Source organism: Artemia franciscana, chromosome 14 (assembly GCF_032884065.1).
Source record: "Artemia franciscana chromosome 14, ASM3288406v1, whole genome shotgun sequence".
Lineage (NCBI taxonomy): Eukaryota > Metazoa > Arthropoda > Branchiopoda > Anostraca > Artemiidae > Artemia > Artemia franciscana.
The window spans coordinates 6,509,695-6,532,682 of NC_088876.1; the positions used below are offsets into that span (position 1 = coordinate 6,509,695).

The 22,988-nt window shown below is 34.3% G+C and overlaps 1 protein-coding gene across 1 annotated transcript in view; it reads right to left on the reverse strand.

The window, feature by feature from the left end:
- Positions 1 to 3,201: 3,201 nt before the first annotated feature.
- LOC136035243 (monoglyceride lipase-like) overlaps positions 3,202 to 22,988 on the reverse strand; it is a 40,815-nt gene continuing 21,028 nt past the window's right edge. Inside the window, exons 5-8 of the mRNA XM_065716903.1 lie at positions 16,633 to 16,788; positions 12,645 to 12,773; positions 8,422 to 8,553; positions 3,202 to 3,411 (exon numbers count right to left, since the gene is read on the reverse strand). Of these exons, the coding sequence (XP_065572975.1) occupies positions 3,313 to 3,411; positions 8,422 to 8,553; positions 12,645 to 12,773; positions 16,633 to 16,788 (516 nt within the window). The 3' untranslated portion in view covers positions 3,202 to 3,312. The remainder of the gene's footprint in view (positions 3,412 to 8,421; positions 8,554 to 12,644; positions 12,774 to 16,632; positions 16,789 to 22,988) is intronic.

The following is a 22,988-nucleotide window of genomic DNA, read 5'->3' on the forward strand; positions in this document are numbered from 1 at the left end:
AGTTCCTGCAAATTTCAAAGGCCAGAACGCCTTATAATAAGGCCAGAACGCCTATAATTTAAGGCCAGAACGCCTTATAATAAGGCCAGAACGCCTATAATTTAAGGCCAGAACGCCTTAATTTATACACTAAATTATACTTTAAGGTCGGAACCGCCTTATGGTTTAATATGAGCTGTTTTGTGATTCAGTGTTATGTGTGAGTCCATTATGGTGCTTTGAAGGTAAGCCATAGACTCTTTCGCACAAGTACAACTTAAGATTTTATGTAAAATTAGGGTGTGTTATACTACATAGTCTTAGGGTATATTATGTTATATAATCATTACAGTATTTGCCACATAAGTAGTGTCAATTAGAGTCAAGTTCTTCATACATTTTTACAATACGTAAAATCACGATGTTTAATTACGATACGAAAACGATGTTTTGTTAAGTTATGGAACGGTCGATATAGTGACAACAAAATAGAATTCGAGCTACAACTCTATTTTTTAGTTTCAACAAAAAATTTTAAAAATAAGTTAATGAGGTTTTCCTCGAAAACCCTTCGTACTTTCTTGGCAACCCGAGCCATTCTGCAGCAATAGCCATAAGATTATCATCAGAAACTGATTCTAAGTATCTAATTGACATTTTAAGCAATTTACTTATGATCATGGTAATTTCAGACGATGATTCAGAAGGTTTTACAAATTTTTCAGTTAGCCAAGTTTGAAAGGACTTGGTGAAGTAAAAGGTTATACCCAAAGTAACGTGTCGTACTACTTAAGTCTTGTAAGCAGCATGAAAGCCACTTTTGCGTTGGTCACTTAGCACAAGGAAAGACATCAGCTATATAAAACCAGAGCTACGGCAGGAAAAGCGTGCGTAATATTGCGTAATATAGTCGACACATAAAACCGAACTAACATTTTCCGGAAGTCTGTAGACTGGAACGATACAGACCATTTGAGCACAACCTGATTGAGTTTTCCACTTTAATATTAACGCTTAAATTTTTCGTACAGCACATATTAAAATCAAGTTTAAAACTATTAAGTTCAAAACAAACCTTAAAATTAAATAACACTGAACACATTCACAGACAAGAACACATTAACACTAAAAAAGAAAAAAATTCAAAGAATAAAAAATAATAATAATGCTTTTAAAAATCAAATGCAAAAATGAGTTAAATTAAACACAGTATTTAAAGCAATTTTGTTGACACTTGCAATTTAAATTTAACACCCACATTAAGAAAGTTAAAAAAAAAGGATAAAAAAGAACGACCCAGAAATACAGGCTATATAAATATAATATATATATATAATATATATATATATAAATATAATATATAAAATATAAATATAATATATATTTCAACATAAATATATATATATATATAAATATTTATATATTTCAACTCGACTTAAAAAAACAGTATTTTTTCATATTGTTCAAACCCCAAAAAAATATAACTTCTTTAAACTTAATTTGAAAGCGAAACAGTTTGAACGTTAAAAACGTCAATCCCCTAAATTACCTTGGCAAAGTCACTACTGGCCAAATCATAGACATCAATAGACTAGCGTATGAAGCCAAAATTAACTCAAAATAAACGTCAAATTTAAAAGATTAAAAGAAGAATCGAAATACACTAATTGTAAAATACATACAAAAAATGTAGGCTACTATAATTGAGCATAAAAAATAAAATAATCGTTTTAGAAAAAAAAATACTTGTCTCAGTTTGGATACTGACATCTATCTTATTAAACAAGCAATAACTGTTCATAGTATTTTTTTTTTTTTTTTTTTGAAAAAAGGCACAATAATTTTCTCTAAAATTTGGCCTTCTACCATTTTACTGAGTAAAAAAAAAAAAAAAAAAAAAAAAAAAAAAAAAAAAAAAAAAAAAAAAAAAAAAAAAACACAATCTAGAGGTTGTAATTTCAAAAAAATTTTGTTCCCCTTCCCAGCTAGCTTAATATTTTCCCTAAGTCGCCTGCTGGCTAAGATCAGAGACCCTCAAAGGTTGAAAACCCTGAACATAAGTGGGAAGAGTTTAAAAAACAAATTTGATTGTCGACTAATCCGTTTTTTCAAACTCTTTAGAGAGAAAAAATCCGTTTTTAGAGAAAGACATTCTTGTCTTATAACTGTGAAGTGAGTCGTGGATTCTTAATTGCTCAGCATTAAATGCTAAGCATTGTGACAGAAAATTATTATAATAATATGTATGCAGGGAACCGACCTTCGCACACTGATTATTGTTCGTTTAATAAGATTGTTCGCAATTAGACAATTTTTCATATTCCGCATGAAAAACGATCTAGATAGTCTATGACTTTGAAAAAAAATTCGTTTAGGCTTTTGATTAATTTTTAAAACGTTTTATATAAAATTAACGTCACAAATATCAAAATTTCCAATACCCTAATGGAATTTCATTCTACTAAGGAAAAAATAAACGAAATTAAAGTTATTTTGTGAAAGATATTGAAAAAAAATGTCTTTCTTTCCACCGAGTAAAGCTCAGTCTCTTGATACTGACTTAATTAGTCACTAGATACATTTACTATCATTTTCTTATTTTAGAATTATGACAATTTTAGTGTTTGAAGTTCCTTCTACTCATTTTTGGAACGTTTAACGCTTTTTGGACTCAGTAAACTTATTTAGACATAAAGAAAGTAAATTAAAACATTGGAAAGTAAAGATATTTATCAGTAAAAATAGTTAATCATTTATTATTAGCCTTTTTGGTTATTATGAAATGTAAAAAGTAGATACATTTTTGAAACAAAATAAAGGCAAAAAATCAAACAGATTTACTATTAAAACTCACTTAATCTTTTCAACTTTTAGAAATTAATCTTTATCTAAAATTAGGCGTAAAGTGACTTCAATAGGAACAGGACCACAAAAACCAATAGCTGTTCGAAGATAACGTTTTCTTCACACCTTGCATTTTTATCAGAATAAATTTCTCAGGGTTTAGAACTTTGAAAAATGCTGGATTATAATCATAGATTTCTGATTTTTTGCAAACTTCATTATTTTTTATAAGCAAATATATTTATAATAATATTTTTTATAAGCTCGAATTTTTCACATTTGATATTTTTTCAGCATAAACCAAGCCATAACTCAAAACCTTGAAAAATGTATAGCGTAGCATGTTTTAACTTCAAACAGCCAAAGGGTATAAACATATTCAGAGCACAAAAACGACATTTTTTTTTACACATAACTTTCAAAGTAGGACATAACTTCCAAATAGAACATCATAAGTATTTTGGGTATTTTGGTCACAGGTGGTAAGTTCTAGATTCTATTGATTATCCAAGTTAAAGTGTCAGACATAGCTTCGTTTCTTACTTCGGGAGGCTCAATATACAAATGATGATGGCCACCTTTGACGACCTATATTAACAAAAGAAATAAACAAATATTATATAACTGAAAAAAAATTAGAGGTAAAAATTACCGTAAGGATTCAACTGCAGGCGAGGGGCTATTTTCTAAGGTGTATTAAGAGGTCTATGGGGCAAGATATAATTAATTTTGAAAAAAAGAGTAAAAGCAAAAAATAATCATATTAGGTGAATAATGTGTTGAATGAAGCATGAATAAGTGTCTTGACTGCCATGATATATTTAAACACAAAAAAGAGTTTTAATCTCTAAACTAACTAGATACAAAAAACTACTATCAGGAAAAACTGAAATCCATAACAAAATTTAGGAAGTGAACATGGGCACCCACAAGCTGAATTTTAAGGGGGGGGGGGTTGCCTGGTCTAATCGGGACTTCCAATGCTGTATAATAGAAATCTCCAAACAAAACATTAAAAATATACGGCAGCATTGCTCACCCAGGGGGAGGACTGGAGCCCCAGACTCCCTGCCCCCTTGATGCACGCCCACGGAAGTGAAATAAACTAATTTTGAAATAACTGAGAAAATAAAATTAGAGGTAAAACTCACTGGAGAGATTAAAATGCTAGGGGACGAACTTCTTAGGTTTATTAAGAGGTCTAGGGGGCAAGATATAATTAAATTTGAAAAAAAGAGTAAAAGCAAAAAATAATCATATTAGGTGAATAATGTGTTGAATGAAGCATGAATAAGTGTCTTAGCTGCCAATGATGTGTTTGAGTACTAACAAAAAAACATTTAATCTCCAACTTAACTAGATATCAAAAACTGCTATCAGGAAAAAATGCAATCCATATCAAAACAAATATTCAAATAAAAGAGAAAAAAAATTTAGAGGTTAAAAATCACAAGAGGGATTAAAATCCATGGAGATGATTTTCTCAAGTGTATTAAGTGGCCACAGGGAAGATAAAATTGTTTTATGAAAACTGAAATCCATAGGAGGGATTGAAATGCTGGGGGATGATCTTTTTAGGTGTCTTGCAAGGTCTAGGGGGCAAGATATAATTAATTTTGAAAAAAAAAGAAAAAAAATTCATATTAGGTGAATAAAACGTTTTAATTACTACATTAACTAGAAAAAAAAAATACTATCAGGATAAACTGAAATCCATAACAAAACGTTTAGGAAGTGAACAAAAATTAGGAAGTGAAATAAATAAATATTCAAATAAAAGAAAGAACTAAAATTATAGGTAAAATCACAGGAGGGGCTAAAATTCAGGGAGATAGTTTTCTTAGGTATATTAAGAAGCCTAGGGGGGCAAGATATAATTAATTATGAAAAGAGTAAAAGAAAAAAAAATCATGTTAGGTGAATAATAAGATGGGATGAAGGATGGATAAGTGTCTTAGCTGTCATGGTATATTTGAGCACTAAAAATAATTTTAATCTCTAAATCGACTAGTAAGCAAAACTGCTATCAGGAAAAACTGAAATTAATGATAAAAAGCTGAAATGAGAGGACTTTTTGTATTACGACCATACCAATTTTTAATTTTTAGTCCTAAAAACCAGTTTTTCCAGATACCAGAGAAACAGTTTTTCTAATTTTTAGTGCATTTAGAGATTTGAGTGCTATTTATAGTCTTACTCTTTATTAATATATTACTTTTTCTCAAATTATTACTTAATAACTATTACTCTACTTTTTATATTACCCTATTACTCAATCTTGTAATTAACTTATGCCCATCAGAGTACAAACAAAAATGTACAGTTCAGTATATTAAAATTTATGCATTGGGATTTTTTCTCTTCTTCTATTAAGTCATATTCTATTATAATAAAAAAGTGTGTATTCTGAGGACTGAAAATTAAATTATAGATTTGGAACAAGCTTTTTATTAAAATCAAATATGATATGATTATTACTAGCTAAATATAAGCAACCCTATAAAGTGAGCCTATCCTTTAAAGTGTGACCCAAGTGCTCTTTGAACACAAGAAACCTATTCAAAAAATATCTAATTATACATGATTATAAGATAAACCATTCAACTCTATTGAACTCTGGCGAATCCTTTAACCGATTTTTGATTTTCATATTTCACAGTAACGATTCATACCAAGGATGCTTGAAACTGTTGAGCCAAATACCACGCCTTCCTCTCCTTCGAAACAATCCACAATGATAGCATTATCTTTAACTGAGTATTTTTTTTTTAAATTAAAGCTTACTTAACCTAGACAGACAAAGTCCGTAAACAGCCAAAACTATTTTTTACACAGCCAAAAACTATTTTTTTAAATATTCGTTTTGATATTCCAAGCATATTCTCAGAAATGTATTTTTCAATTACAGCGAAAATGTCCAGGCTCAACATGACTGCTGAGGTGGAATAGCCTCTTCCTTTTGAAAAATGTACCTAAAAATGGAAAAAAGCCATCATCTGAGAGGCTAATAAAAAAAAGGTAAAGGATACGGCATTAGACTTTACAGTCCGTACCGGCGGTGCTGATCTCCGTTTCTTGGCCCTTCAGCCAGGAAGTGCAATGGGAGGTTGGGGGCCAGCCATCCTGTGCTTTCGCACACCCTTCCTGTTTACCTTCCCCAGATTTCTCCAGGTACCCATTTAGAGCTTCTTAGAGGCTAATAAGCTTTATGACCTAGCATATTCTCCATGCCTATTTGCATCTTCGTTCATCTATACGAAATTTTAGGATATAATGTTGTGCTAACTTCAGTTTTTGCATCTCAATAGTACTGCTCGATATCACAGCTATATACCACTGCTGAGTTCGCACATCCTAAGGTACAAATCAACTTCCTCCTCTGGCGTTTTCCCCATTGCCGTCTCTATATACATTCACCGATGTATCACCGGAACTTAAGAACATATATCCTGTGCTAACTTCATTTTTTGCATCTCAATCCAATGCTCAACATCACAGCTCATGACCACTGCTGAGCTCAAATGCTACGAGAAGCTAATCAGCTTCCTTCCTGATCTCGCACAAACTGAGAGGCTGATGAATATTTAACGGCATTTCATCGAAGTTTCGGAAGATGAACGTTTAATGCGTGTCAATATTATCGCTCAAGATCACAGTTCATTTCTACTGCTGAGCTCACACAACCTTAAGTAAAAGTAAAAAAGTAAGTATGACGGCACTAGACCCTTAAGATCCGAACCGGCGGTGCCCTGACCCTCCATTTCGTGAGCCTTCAGCCAGGAAGAGCAATGGGGGGGGGGGCTTCCTTTGCTTTCACACACTCTTTCTGTTCGAACAACCTTGGATGCTAATCAGCTTCAACACAAGCATGTTTCCCATGCCCGTCTTCATTTACCTTCACTGATATATCACCGAAATTTCATAGCAAAAGGTCTTTCCAAAAAATGTTCTTGAAAGTAATTCCATTAGCTAATAATTTAAAGTTTTTAACCTAGAATAGTTTTTAAAATAGCCATATTGATGCACAGCTTAGATTTTTAACTGTTCAAAGATATACTCATTTTTCTTTAGATTCCTATTTACTAACAATAAGTTACGGCTACATGTTTAACATAATTTTACTCATTCAGCCCCTTGTTTTTTGACCAGTTTGCTGCCAATTACTAGCAGTGTTTGTCTTTTGCTACAGGAATCAGGAAAGTTAGAAACGACTAAGTGCTTGGAGTCTACATCCATTGTTGCAGTCGTGAAACAATAATTTATCAATATTATTCTGAAAAATCCCACGTGCTTTTTTCTCCCAAAGTCAAATCAAAATTTGGGATAGTCATTTTTTTCTAGCATGGTAGGAATGTTTACTAGTTAATATTGATTGCTTTCAATTTTGAAAGCAAGTGGGATAAAACTGGGAAGAAAAAACGCTACAAGTCGTCTTACCTTCGCAGTTAAAATGTCAAGCCCAACAGGTTGTGTCGGCAGATTTTGTTTTACTTACTAGAGATGCAGGATTATATATTTTTCCGCTTATTTTCTGCTGATTTTTAACACACTCCTTATTTTTAGACTTGGCAACCGCTGAGAGTTAAAACTGCCGAACTGTAAGTGAAGGTTATTTCATTAAAAAATAAATTACCCGTCTTTCCTGATTTCTAAGATGTATATGGTTGTGTAAGTTTCCATAAAAAATCACATAATATACAGAATGATACAAAGAATCGCATTTCATTTTTACTATTCTTGGCATTTGAAAGTTTGATGAAAATGTTATAAAAAGAAAATCCTTCTGTCATGTATAAGCCATATTTTTCTTAAGGGATTACATTAAATAGGGATTTAACGGAATTAAAAACTAAATTGCAATTAAATCGAATAAATCACTAATATCTACTTGCATGGCAAGCCACTACTTAGCTATTTAGTCGCTGATATCTACTTACTACTTGTCCACTTAGATACAATCAATCTACTTGGCATGGTAAGCCACTGGTTAGCTAATAGACAATTCCATTTTTTTTTAAATCCATGAAACAGTCACTGATATCTACTTACTACTTGGCTACTTAGATACAATCTATCTACTTGGCCTGGCAAGCCACTACTTAGCTACTTAATCACTGATATCTACTTACTACTTGGTTATGTAGCTACGGTCAATTTACTTGGCATGGCAAGCCACTACTTAGGTTATAGACAAATACTTTTTTTTTTACTGCATGAAACAGTCACTGATATCTACTTACTACTTGGCTACTTAGCTACAATCAATCTACTTGGCATGGCAAGCCAGAACTTAGCTACTTTGTCACTGAGATCTACTTACTACTTGTCTACTTAGTCACTGATATCTACTTACTACTTAGCTACAATCCATCTACTTGGCATGGCAAGCCACTGCTTAGCTACTTAGTCACTGATATCTACTTACTACTTGGCTACTTAGCTACAATCAATCTACTTGGCATGGCAAGCGGATACTTAGCGACTATCAATCTACTTGGCATGGCTGGCCACTACTTAGCTGATTGGCAAATCGTGAAAAAAGACTTGGAAAAACCCATAAAAATCAGGATATAACACCAAATTTTCGCTTCAACATACTTTTATTTCCTTGTCCTTCACAGGTGCTATCTCAAAAAGCTTCTCGGATCCTTTGACTTCACAGAGTTTGTCCAATTCCCCATGAATGATCATAAATGGTACCTCCATATTTTGCAAGTTTTCATTGATATACTGAAAAGAAAAAATAAATAAATCTTGACTGAAAGTCAAGATTACAATAAATAAAGTAAAGAGACTAATGAAAAGCTAAAATAAATCAGGAAAATAAAAAAAAAAAACACACACAAATAAATAGCTTAGCCCACTTCCAGAGATATTTTTTTACAATATCTCAAGATTAACTTGCGACAAATCCCAATCTTTGAACAAAACTTTGTAAAGTTTGAACAAAATGTTAAAAAATAGTTATGCATCTACTTTATATACTTCCGAGGGAGATAATCTATGGCTGGACTTTCCCCAATTTTCCGTATACAAAGTCCAGATTATTTAGACGAGATACACAATCTCCAGAAATAAACAGCATTGCTAAAATCCTTAGAAAACTCAGACGAACATAAACAGATGTTAAGGTCCACTTTTGATATTTTGAAAAGCATCAGTCACCTCCAAATAATACAAGCTCCAAATTCACTAGATCCAAATTGATTCTGGCATATCAGAACTGATATGCCAATATTTTGGGGACTTGTTCTCGTTGGAGAACCGCGCACCAAGGCCTTACCCAGACTCCAAAAGACTCCGCATGATTAACTCCCACCTATCACGATCTAGTACCAGCTCTACACTTAATTGGAGCAAACAGCCTTACAATCTTCCCAAACTTCTGATGTTCACCAAAGAACTCATGGTTGGTTTTTGGTTGGTTCATGTTCACCAAAGAACTCATGGTTGGTTCATGTTCACCAAAGAACTCAAAGAACTCATGGTTTCACCATGTTCACCAAAGAACTCATGGTTGGTTCATGTTCACCAAAGAACTCATGGTTGGTTTTTGGTTGGTTCATGTTCACCAAAGAACTCAAAGAACTCATGGTTTCACCATGTTCACCAAAGAACTCATGGTTGGTTCATGTTCACCAAAGAACTCATGGTTGGTTTTGACATTTACTCACCAATACTTTGTTAAAGCACCTGGTCATATTGGGGACAATACTGTAGCTATAGTGCAATACACCAACGTATGGAATTCTATCGGAGTATTGTATCTTCAGGATTTTCCATTGACAATAATTTTTTTCCAAGATTGACGGTGACAGGTAAATATCTGATTTGCTGCTATTCTTTTATGGTGGTTTTAGATGACTATTAAATATTCTTTTGAAAGAGTCAACAGAGAACTTTCGGGGATAACCTCTTCAGAATGATCCTTCCAGATTTGGCACTGTATATAAATATATTATTTATGTAAAGTGGTATAATATAAATAATATATTATTTATGTAAAGTGGTATAATATAAATAATATATTATTTATGTAAAGTGGTATAATATAAATAATATGTTATTTATGTAAAGTGGTATAATATAAATAATATATTATTTATGTAAAGTGGTTCTTGGCTTGCCATCCTCAAGGTGTTGGAACAAACAGCGTTTCTTTGTGTCTATCTAGTTGATTGGACAGTTTGGCACAATATGAGCAAGCTCCAGTGAAGGAGGTGAAATTAAGTACCTGTAGAAAATAGCCATCGACACTGCATCAAACCTCTCACTAACAGACTGGAAAGAGTCATGGGGAACAGATGATGATCAAGAACAATGGTAAGTCTTCACCTTATAGAAGGGGACAGACTTAACAGCCACTTGGTCAACAGACATTTTTGTCAGAACTCTGTTAGCTCCGCAAATGGTGGCAATTAAGAGCTGCCTCAACTTCGGTATTTCTATTCTACAAGGCGCGGTCGAATTACCGATGAGAAGTTATAAGCTTTTCGTAGTTATTTTTGTAGAGTACAGAATGGTGCTCTAAAAATGTAAAAAGTCCATGACTTTAATTTTGGCCGTGCTAATCTTCACAAACTGTACTGGAGAGTAATGCGCTGTTTCTTTGAGCATAGGTCAGTAGTACACGGACAATGTCAGGTCAGACTAGATGGTACAGAGACCATTAATAATTTCATCAAAACTTGGCAGATTGACAAAATCTTTTTTTACAAACTCCCACAAAATACAAATAATTTAGAACAACCGCTAAGGTAAGGCAACTTACCTTACCAACTTGCATGATAAAAGACAGTTGCAATATTTTGATTCTCAATCGATTAATCAGTCTTTCAAAGAAAAAATCAAAATTCCCTCTCTCATTATACCTTATTAATTAAAAAGAAAAGAAAAAACAAGAATAAAAAATTACTTTACAACAAATCTAAATAAATAACTATATTTCATCACTCGAAAAATGCCTTTTTAATACATTTTTAATAAACCAATGGGCTCTGATACACCCCCACCCCACCTCTAATGTCATAGGGGAAATTATTTCAAATTCCTCGAGCTAAATAATGGACAGTGAAGCCATCACGTACTGTGTCTCGACATTTGACTACGAAGTCATGACCATTCCTAGTTCCAAATGTCGAAGGGCACCATTAACACGAAAGATGTGACTAAAAGCTGAAGGACATGCATTTATTCCAATATTACTTTGCAAAAATAACAGATTGGTAATCACGAAATTGTCTTATATCAAGCTCTTGTAAACACTTGAAACAAGATATTGTACCATTAACTCCTTCAACAAAACTTCTTAACGGCTTTAGTCAGTAGGTTTTGTAGTCTTCCAATTTACACAAGAATTACTCGACCACAAAACACAACCCTAAGCAAAGTAATGGCTTACTATAACATAGTATAATGTTAGAGGGACCAATAGCTGTAAAACATTCTTTAATATCAGATTGACCCCCAGACCTTTTAGAACGTTTGCTAAAGCTAGGTGACTGCAGTACTTCCAAGAAGACTGCAATTTAGGATAAAACTAAGCAACGTGCGTCATTTACCAGCGACGAACCCTTGCCATTTAAAAACCCGTTTTTATCTTCTGCATGACTTCCAACTTTACATTATACAACAAAATTCGTCATCGCAACGTTAACTGACAGAAGACTTAAACGTAGAAGCACACGAAGTGGCTTCAAGGCCCTGTTTACTTTTTTCAACAAATCCCACACTGTTTAGCCAGATACGGTGATGGCAGTACTAATACCGCGTGTAGAACTTCTTAGCTGATGTGTGGTTCAAATTTCATCAAACATACTTCCAAAATTATCGACAAACGTCTGGTCCAAAAATTGTCATCAAAGTTTGATAGCCCTTCATCTTGAACGCTGCCACCGATGATAGCGAAATATTTACCCTAAATTACCTTATATTTAATATTTACCAAAAAGGTTTGGGATTCACGATTAAGGTCTCGCTATTCAAATTCTCGTCAAAAAGTCTTTCTAAAACAGTTCATACAGTAATTAAACATAACAGGGGACAATGCACACTACTTTTTCACGCTACAACCTCGAACCGTTACGGGACCTTGAGAAACATACTAATAAGCAACAGTCCTGACTTTGAGAATAAATAAATAAACTAATTAAGTAAATAAAACCAAAAAGAGATCAATAAGAGAAAACTTATTAACTTTCCAACTCACTTACAACAAAAGTGTTAGACTTTTTCATATTGATTTAAGAAAAACAGGACGCTAACTAGTCTTTTGATTTGAAAGTTCACCAGGTTAGTGGACCGACAGAATGTGGAATTCTTGACAACATGTTTAACTATCAAGTGTTTCTTTGATTATCATGCAGTACCAAAACTAAATTACTTAAACTTTAATTGTCGAATAAAGACACTATGTTTAGCGTCTAATTGATTTTTTTTTTTTATCAACTTTGAAGAGAATTTCATCACTTTCTGGTTCTTCTTGAAAAGTCGCTAACAAAATCCAGAAATTTGAGATAATGTCTATTTTTTTATTATACCGAAACAAAGTTTACAGTCAATTGGACTACCGACAGGGTCACCCAAAGACAGCCTTGGTAGTATCAATGGATACTTTTTAGGGATATTATACAGGGAAAATCGTGAGAATTTTTCACAAGTTCATCTTGGAACACTAGAATTCTCAGTGACTTAAACTCCCTGTTCACCCATTGCTTTTATTTATTCTGGTTCCAACTTAATTTGGTTCAAAATCAAAAACTAGATCTTTTGGCTATATAATTTCAAACTAAAATGCTCAAATATTAACAGAAATCAAATACCTTTAAAGCACTGTGAGTTGCAATACCCCATCGGATCTTGACACCCCCAGTCCAACGAAGAGGATCATCGAGAAGCTTTTGTCGCATAACTTCGTCTCTAGTAATCCAGGTCAAATCCAACTTACCAACCTAATAATGAAAAAATCTATAGCCTCCCGAGATCCAAGGTTTGGCCACACGGCATAGAATTATGAAAACATACGATTTTGGTAAAAAAAAATGCCGCAATTTCGAATATTTTTTCCAAAAAATCTCCTTGCTCTCTTCCCCCCCCCACTGTATATTTACCACTACGTATATTCAAACAGAGAGTGTCCACGGAGGTGAACCAGATCTGAAAGCTCACCAGTGAGAAAAGAACATAACTTTAATCAACCAGATTTGCTTCAGTGAGTTGCTATAAATTTACGCGTAGATTTCAACCTTTATTATTGTCATTCAACTCATTTTTTTTCGAACTTCTATTTTTAGAACTTAAATATTTATCTTAAATCTGTGTATGATTATGTATGTACATGCATATACACTTCACGATATAGCCCACTTCATTTTTTTGCCTCACAAAAGGGCGCTTTGATGGTTCTTAATTTTCTCTAGGGCGAGATCGTCAATGGCCCTTCCTTCGCTAGGGTGGCAGATTACACTTTTGGCTTGCGCGAATAGATCGCATATTACAGCGCAAATTGATCAGTTCATTTTGATAGAAATCTTATGAATTTTTCCTTTCTACTTTGTCGACAAAAAACGATACTTCATATTTTTAAATGAAATATTATGGGTACGACCTAAATGTAAGGTGAATCACCCGGATCAGCACTCTTCACATTAGAGTTCATCTTTTGCATAGCAATATTTCTGTGGAAATTGAGAAATTTACTGAGGTGCCATCTCTATTTTCAATAAAAATTATGCTTTACTTTTTTCATACTTGTTTAAACAATCTACAAATAGTGGGTAGACAAGATTATCCCTATAATTAGGCAAATTTATATGCAAGGTAATTTTTAACAAGCAAATTTAAAAGTAATACATTCCACATATTTCAATTCGAATTAGATATTACTTTTGGTGAACTATTTTTTTTGGTGAACATATATTAATCCAAACTCGGTTTTTTAGGAATTTCGTTTCTATTGACAAGGGTCACCTTTTACTCGCAGTTGCTCTATATCTATCTATCTATATATCTATCTATCTATATATCTATCAATTTACATATTTATCTACATCAATTTATCCACCAGTGAAAATGACATCATTTTTATACAATCCTGAAAAGACTTATGGAAGCTTTGCCTCTCACTCAAGACTATCTGTCTTGGCTTTTTCTCCAATTGGCCAATGGCTTGATGGCAACTTGATCAAACAGTTCGTGGTAACAAACTGTAGTAAGGAGCGACCCGGCTCAATAGTAACCAAAACTCTAAAAAATGGAATTTTGATAACAATAGCTACATCAAAAGAATCAGTTTTCATCAAAAGTTTTTACTGTTTTAAAAAGAAGAGTTGAGAGAAAGAGTCAAACTTTAGCGTAAAGAGCGGGGCGTTGATGAGGAAGCAGCCCCTTTCATATACGAAGTAATTTCTGTTCGTTTTAAGTTTTAATGTCGCTCCTTACTTTCAGTTAAAAAAAACTTTTTTTTATTTAATTCTAATTCAAAGACTGCTTTTTCAACTTCCATTTTTTCATCTAATTTTGATGCTCGTATAAAAATACTTAAAGAATAAAAATCATCCTGAAAAACAGAATGCCTTTAATTTTTTTTTGCGGAGGAAACAAATATCAAATATCTTAGAATATCATGATTACTTATATTATATTTTTGATATTTAATTATGCGAAATATCACAGATATTTCATATAATTATATATATGGGAGGAAGAGTCGGCAAAAAACCTAAATGCCATTTTGCGATTGGCCACACTTGGCATTTCTTTTAGTATAACAGTAAAAATAATGAATTTAATTTGTGTAGTTGGTAAAATTGGTGTAGTAATACATGCCTGGTCTCAGTTTCTGACAGAAAAACGATTACAAAACTTGAAAAAATACCAAGAGTCCCCAAACGTTAGACAGCACTGATAGTCTTTTTGCCGGCACTACCGCCAATTTCCACTCTTATAAAATACCCATACTCTCTGGACAATTCCATAGACTAGCTAGAAAACTGAGCCTAATTTATTAACCCAGACTTCTAAAAACCTTAGGGGAAAAACTAAAACCCGTAATACCGAAGCTGATACAATTATGAAATATCAAAATTGGATTTTAGTGTCATCGTTTTAATAGTTTTCAAGGGAAATTTTTCGAAAAAGCGTATTTATATAATTTGTTTTTACGAACCGTCTGATTCATTCATAAAGTATTTTCCACAAATGAAATTTAATCCTAAGGAAAAAAAAATGTTACAATGAAGAAAGCTAGTTATAATTCAAGTTAATTTGAGCAAGTCCATTCTATAGTATGCTTAATGACATTTTTTGTATCGAGGACAGTAGTATTTTCTCTAGAGCATTGAAATAGAAACCAGAAGTCAGAAAAAGAAACCTGGTGCATGAATGATGGATGAAATAAAACCAGAAACGAATGCGATGAAGTGAGTAAAAAGACTCGTAATGCTCTCTAGAGCATTGAAATAGAAACCAGAAGTCAGAAATAGAAACCTGGTGCATGAATGATGGATGAAATAAAACCAGAAACGAATGCGATGAAGTGAGTAAAAAGAGCTTTGAAAAAAAAGACTCGTAATGCTCTCTAGAGCATTGAAATAGAAACCAGAAGTCAGAAATAGAAACCTGGTGCATGAATGATGGATGAAATAAAACCAGAAACGAATGCGATGAAGTGAGTAAAAAGAGCTTTGAAAAAAAAGACTCGTAAAAGCTCTCTAATGAATGCATTCTCTAACGAATGCGATAAAGTGAGTCGTAAGAAAGACTCGTAATGCTCTCTAGAGCATTGAAATAGAAACCAGAAGCCAGAAATAGAAATCTAATGCATGAATGATGGATGTCATTCAAACAGAACAACTGTTTTACATCAATGGTCAAACTTAATACATAGCATTTTCAGAGAACCAACATAGACTTATTTGGCTTAGTTTTAAAATACATGGGTTATTACTTTACAATTTCCGTACTTTAACGTACCAAGGTCAGTAAAAGGAAATCTAATTGTTTGAGATAGTTGGGGGAATACTATCAAAGCCATATATTTTCAAGAAAACACAAGAAATTAGGATTTCAATTTCTAATAATATAGACCTCCATGTGCACCTATGGAGTTTCTGATATTAACCAAGATCAACCTTAAAAGAAAGAAATGTGAGAAAAAAATCAGCAAGATAGAAAAGGGGGAAACACACCAAAACAGGTGATTGAAAATGTACTATCAAGTTGTGCCTGGCTGAGTGGTTAGCGCTCTGGAATAGAAATCCTGAGAACAGGGGGTTCAATTCCTGGTATCGATGGTTATTTGGTCTCGAACGTCGGTCAATGGTGTGACTCTGTAGGCTCAGCCGGTGTCGACCCAGCTCCAAATAAGTACCTGGAGGAATCTGGGGAAAAACACGAGAAGCGTTGGAAGACTTGCCCCCAGCCACGCATTACAATCCTGGCCGTATATATACAATATTGTATATATACAATCCTGGCCCAACCATGATAGTATACAGAGATTTCAACCTTCTATTTACAAAATTCGAAATGTTACATTTTTTCAAGAGGCATTGTATAGGATGCTTACTGAATTGTTTGTTTTTTTCCCAAAGGTGATTGCATCGAACCAATGGGCTTAGTATATCAGTGTAGAGCTCATTCAAAAGAAAATTAAGAGTTCAAGTACACTCTTTATTATTCATGAAATCACACTTATGTCATACTTATAAGCATATACTTACTGCGAAATGTGGGAAATAGTAGCTTGCAAATTTATGTCATACAAATTTATGTCATTACCTCATACGTACATATTTACGTTATACTTACTGTGAAATGTGGGAAATAGTAGCTTGCAAATTTGAAAATCGATATACAAATTGGGTGTCCAAGATATGGGTTAATATGAATCAGTGGGCCCATCAATACAATCCCTTTGAACTCTCTCGGATTTTTCAATGCAGCTGTCAATAAAATCATTCCACCCTGCAACAAAGAGGTAAGTTTTGAAAATGGCAAATACAACCTTACAACCCCCGGCTGCCAAATCTAAGTAGAATGAAATGAAAATACCATAAAACTAAAAAATTAAACGTAAAACCTTAAAATAAAAAATGAGATACTAAAAAATGAAAAGAGAATATGTTAAATTAAAATAAAACTTAGCTTTTTTAAAAAATATAATTACCTAATCAGCAATTAAAACTATGCTAAAAATTATATTTAATAAATGTTTATAGTCAATATACTACCAGTTGCATTTATAGAAAGAAAAAATATGTTAAAATAACAAAAAGAACAAAAAAACTACGCTACAAATAAAGAAAAAATAACAACCATGACATATATATATATATATATATATATATATATATATATATATATATATATATATATATATATATATATATATATATATTAATTACTTAAAATCTAGTTAATGACATAGTGTTTTCTGGTTGTCTTCAGCAGCAGTTAGAACCAATTTTTTCAGACAACAAGTTCAATCGTACCTCTTTACAGGGCAAGCTCCAAATACAATTTAAATAAAAAAAAAAATAGCTCTTAACATGTCCATAAACAGACTATAGAAAAGTTCATCAATCACATATTTTGAGCGCCAGGTCACATTCCAGTCAGATTTGTCAATAAAGACAAAACTACACGCAATTACAGCGCCAATTGTGTATTCTATTCGTAATTTTAAGTTGAATAATGTAAACTTTTCAGCATAAAATTTGTGATTCGACCAATCAGAGCGAAGATTCAAGGCGTAGTTTTTTTTTTAAATTAGAAAACTTGGAACCATAAATTTCCATTCTGGAAGATGAACCCGGTAAAAGATATGAAGACCAAGAATTAGTAAGCAGTAGTTGGAAGACAAATTAGTGCTTTTCAAGCCAATTTGTTATCCTTTTAATTTCCATTTATCAAACAGTTCGTGGTAACTAACTGTAGTAAGGAGCGACCAGGCTCAATAGTAACCGAAACTCTAAAAAATGGAATTTTGAAACCAATAGTTACATTAAAAAGAATCGCATTTTAATGCTGATTTTAAATATATAAGTTTCATCAAGACCAGTTAAACCCATCAAAAGTTACGAGCCTGAGAAAATTTGCCTCATTTTAGAAAATAGGGAGAAACACCCTCTAAAAGTAATACAATCTTAACGAAAATCACACCATCAGATTCAGTGTGTCAGAGAACCTTATTGTAGAAGTTTCAAGCTCCTATCTACAAAAATGTGGAATTTCGCATTTTTTGCCTGAAGATAGATCACGGATGCGTGTTTATTTGTTTTTTGTTTTTTTTTTCCCAGGGGTGATCGTATCGACTAATTGGTCCTAGAATGTTGCGAGAGGGCTCATTTTAACGGAAATTAGAAGTTCTAGTGCCCTTTTTAAGTAACCAAAAAATTGGAGGGCACCTAGGCCCCCTTCCACGCTCATTTTTTCCCAAAAGTCACCGGATCAAATCTGAGAGAGCCATTTTATTCACCATAGTCGAAAAACCTAATAACTATGTCTTTAGGGACGACTTACTCCCCCGCAGTCCCCGTGGGAGGGGCTGCAAGTTACAAACTTTGACCTGTGTTTACATATAGTAATGGTTACTGGGAAGTGTACAGACATTTTCAGGGGGATTTTTTTGGTTTAGGGGGGAGAGTTGAGGGGGGGGGGGTTACGTGGGAGGATATTTCCATGGAGGAACTTCTCATGGGGGAAGATAATTTCAATAAAAGGGGCGCAGGATTTTCTAGCATTATTTGAGAAAACAATGAAAAAATAAATATGAAAAGTTTTTTCTACTGAAAGTAAGGAGCAGCATTAAAACTTAAAAAGAATAAAATTTATTACGCATATGAGGGGTTTACCTCCTCGTTATCACTCTTTACGCTAAAGTATTTTTAGTAATTTCAACTATTTATTCTACGGCCTTTGTGATTCAGAGGTCATTCTTAAGGAATTGGGACAAAATTTAAGCTTGAGTGTAAAGAGCGAGGTATCGACGGGGGTTGAACACCCTCATATACGCAATAAAAACACACGAATATAGAAGTTCGTTACGTAAGTTAATTCGTAAGTTACGTATATTTTTTACCAATTAAACGTTTGTAAAAAATTAAAAGTTCTAGTTGCCTTTTTAAGTAATCAAAAAATTGGAGGGCAACTAGGCCTCCTCCCTCGCTCCTTTTTTCTCAAAGTCTTCCGATTAATTGCAATTAATTAATATGCAAATTTCGTTTTAATTATTTATGTCCGGAGAGCCAAGATCAAAACACGCATTAATTCAAAAACGTCCAGAAATTAAATTAAAAAAACAAGTTTTTTTTTAATTGAAAGTAAGGAGCAACATTAAAACTTAAAACGAACAGAAATTACTCCGTATATGAAAAGGGCTTTTCCTCCTCAACGCCCCGCTCTTTACGCTAAAGTTTGACTCTTTCTCTTAACTCTACTTTTTATACAGTAAGAAAATTTAGCGTAAAGAGTGGGGCGTTGAGGAGGAAAAGCCCTTTTCATATACGGAGTAATTTCTGTTCGTTTTAAGTTTTAATGTTGCTCCTTACTTTCATTTAAAAAACAACTTGTTTTTTTTTGTTTAATGTAGTACAAGTGCGACGTTAAAACCAAGTAAAGGACACATTATGTATAATTCTGGCTTTTATCGACAGACGTCACTATAGTACGGCTCCAGCACAACTAATATTTAAGAGATGTGCACTATTTTGTTGGATCACGACTCGAGCAAAACTAAGACATTAACAAAATCATATTGAATATATATATACTTCCTTTAAACAAGCAACTGTATATTGGTTTAAAACATCTTTTTGTTAGAATTATACGTTTTAGTATTTTTCTCAGGGTGGTTGCATCAAATTTAAGGATCTAGAACAAGTCCAGGAGTTCAATTACCTGGGTAGCTGGATTGACTGTTATGAAGAAATTTTGACCGAGGTTAAACGTAGAATTGGACAAGTTACAGGTGCCTTCAATAGAAGCCTATCTGGAGAAGTAAGAGGTATTCAATGCGACTGAAGCTTCGACTCTTCGCATTTCAAAATATGAGCCTCGGAAGAATATTGAATACAAAGTGGCAACAAAAAATTACAAACGCAGAAATACGCAGAAAAACAGGTCAACCTCCAGTCATTGAGTTGCTGAAAAGAAGACGGTGAAAAAACCTGGGACACATTCCTCGTATGGAAGAGAGGAGCCTTCCTCGAACAACCTATGGATGAAAGGCAGACGGTAGAAGAAAGCGAGGCCGCCCCAAAAATACATTGAGACGAACATATGACCGAGATTTGAGGACGGCTGGTACCTCACTACTATCTGAATCGGAAGACGTCATCGCTGCAGCATCAATGCGGGACGAATGGAGTGGCTTTGTCGACACCCTATACACCACCGATGGCTCTGGAGGAACTAACGTCTAAGGTATGGTTTCATCAAATCTAAGCTGACGCCATGACATCAAGAAGAAGTTCACATTATCTGCTTTTAGAAGACAAGGGATAGCGAAAATCGACATATAGTTTATATACAAGCCTGCCGCACTCCGACTGCCAGGGCCCGGCCTCAAAATCGGCTACATAGTTTTTTTCTTAAAACTGGCATATTGAAATCTGTGGCCACAAAACGATCTAAATGAGTCACAGCTTTAAGGAATAATTTGTATTTTTCCATGGTGGTTGCATCGAACCTTTGGTGACGCCATGACATCAAGAAGTGGATCACATTCTCTGCTCTTAGACGACAACCGAAATTAGAATCCATATATACAAGCATGCCGCACAGCCTTGACGGGGTCCGCCACCGAAGCCACCGGGCTCCCGGTACTATTCATATGCTACTAAGTAAAATACATAAGCATAGGGTATTTTTTCCAAGACCACGCTGCCTTTCTATGACGAACAAATAAAAGTTCAGATGGAGACAAGTCCTTATCCCCATCTGAACTTTTATTTGTAAAAAATATAAAACTAACTTATGGAAGTAACCTTAATGAAATCAAAATAGCCTTAACGAAAACTATAAGAGTTAAACTTTTCAAAAACAGTCATGTTTTAACTTTCCTTCAAGTTATCTCAGAGAGTTAACTTTTTCTTTTATAGTATAATTATTTTATTTAACACTAAAGATGGTTCAGTGGAGGCCTCTTTGCCTTTGTGAAGGATGGCTCAGTGGCTGAAGATGGCTCTTTGCCTTAATATCTGCCTTGCTTTTTGTCTTTCGTTTTCACTAATTTTTTTTTCGTACATCGCACATTTCTGGTGTTTTTCTCAGAGCCTATTTAACGGCAGGATTCTTGTTTGAATCCAGAACTCAAATTGTCTCAAAGTCGGGGTAGCGGTGAATACCTTCTCCCTGAATAAAATAGGCAAAAATAAAGGCTTGTTACTGTTAATTTCATTCACCATCCAGCCACTGGCCGTCTAGGTGTATAGCGTCCTGGTGTAACTACGAGGCAAAAAACCTGGAGGTATACCTGTCGGGACTGCATATATCCCAGCTAATAATGTCCGCAAAAGTCATAAGTGGGCGATCAATCCCCCTGAATATATGAAGCCTCGAAGGTGGCGCAAAAAATATCCATTGAGGAGCAACCTGAGGATGGAGGAACAAGTTCTCTTGCTATTACCTGGAGATCAAGTGTCATTTACCAATGACGGAGAGCAAGTGGTGGACTCTCCCCTCCAATGTTTCTGAAACTAACGAGTGGGGTTCTTGGAATGAGGAAGAACATTGGTGGACACCTTGAAACCACCAAGGAAGGTTTCTCTACACAGGGAAAAAACGATCGACAAACTCTATCTCAAATTACCACACCCAGGAGGCTACAATAGTTAAGCAGCTGTTTGGGTTTGGAGGAAATGTACTTTTGCAGCCTAAGCTTCGACTAAGTTTTATGGGTCCACCCAAAATAATATAAAAAATAATGGTTTGATAGTTTATCATGAAATAGTTTAGGTTAGATTAAAGAGAATATCTTATTTAAATAAAATGTACACAAATATGGCAATTGCGCCATTTTGTAAAGGCAGTTCTTGCACCTTCAGCCCAAATTAAAGGCAAAAGCATTTAAGAGAGGTAATAATCTTATTTACAGTTTTATAACTTTTTGGGGTTGATGACCGTATTGGAGAGAACTATCGTTTAAAATTGTTTCAAATAAGAAAAACTATCCCGTTTAAATCGAGTTAAAAACAACACTATTGGTGAGGGGTGGGGGTCATACCCTGGACCAGTTATAAGACGCAGCATATCAGAGGCAACGCTATAGCGTTGCCAATAGTAGAGGCCATAAGGCTTCAATGTTTTATCCTTTTTTCCCAGAGGCACTTCATGTGGAAGGGGGGGGGGTCGTATAATCTTCAGAGGGGGCTCATTCAATTGGAAATCGGAAATTGTAATGCCCTTTTTAAGAGTCAAAAGTCTTTGGAGGGCAACTAGCCCCCCACACCTTCCCTCCCAAAAGCATCCGATAAAACTTCCCCCCCCCTCCGCCAAATGCATCCAATAAAATTTTGAGATAGCTGTTTTGTTAAGAATAGTTCAAAAATAAGACAACATTTCTACGCTTGACACAGCCCCCTCCCGACGGCCCAGGGGCACGCCTTGTAAGTTATGCCATGGGGGCATATATGGTTCTTATGGAAGGAGTGTTCGTATAAACTTCAGAGGGGGATCATTTGATTGGAAATTAAAACTAGTTCACACTTTAAGGGTCAAAAGAGATCGTACGGGCAACTAGTCCTCACTCCACGCCCTTTGTTCCACAAACCCATCAAATAAAAATTTCGAGATAGCCATTTTGCTAAAAATAGTTCAAACATCAGATAAAAAAGACACTCCAGTGTTGACACAACCCCCAGAGCCCGGAGGCAAGTGTATTAAGTTATGCCCCGGGGGCAAATTAGGTTGTTATGTAAGGGGTGGTTATATAAACTTCGGAGAAGGTTCACTCAATTGTAAATTGAAAGTTCTAGTTACCTTTTTATGAGTAAAAAGCAATGAAAGGGCATCTAATCCCCCCACACACACCCTCTTTTCCCCAAATATATCCAGACTCTTGAGGTATGGGTATAAATTAAAATATTGAGATAGCCAGTTTGTTTAAAAAAGCCCAAGGATCAGACAACAATAACTTCAGGGTCAACATGCCCGCCCCCAGAGCC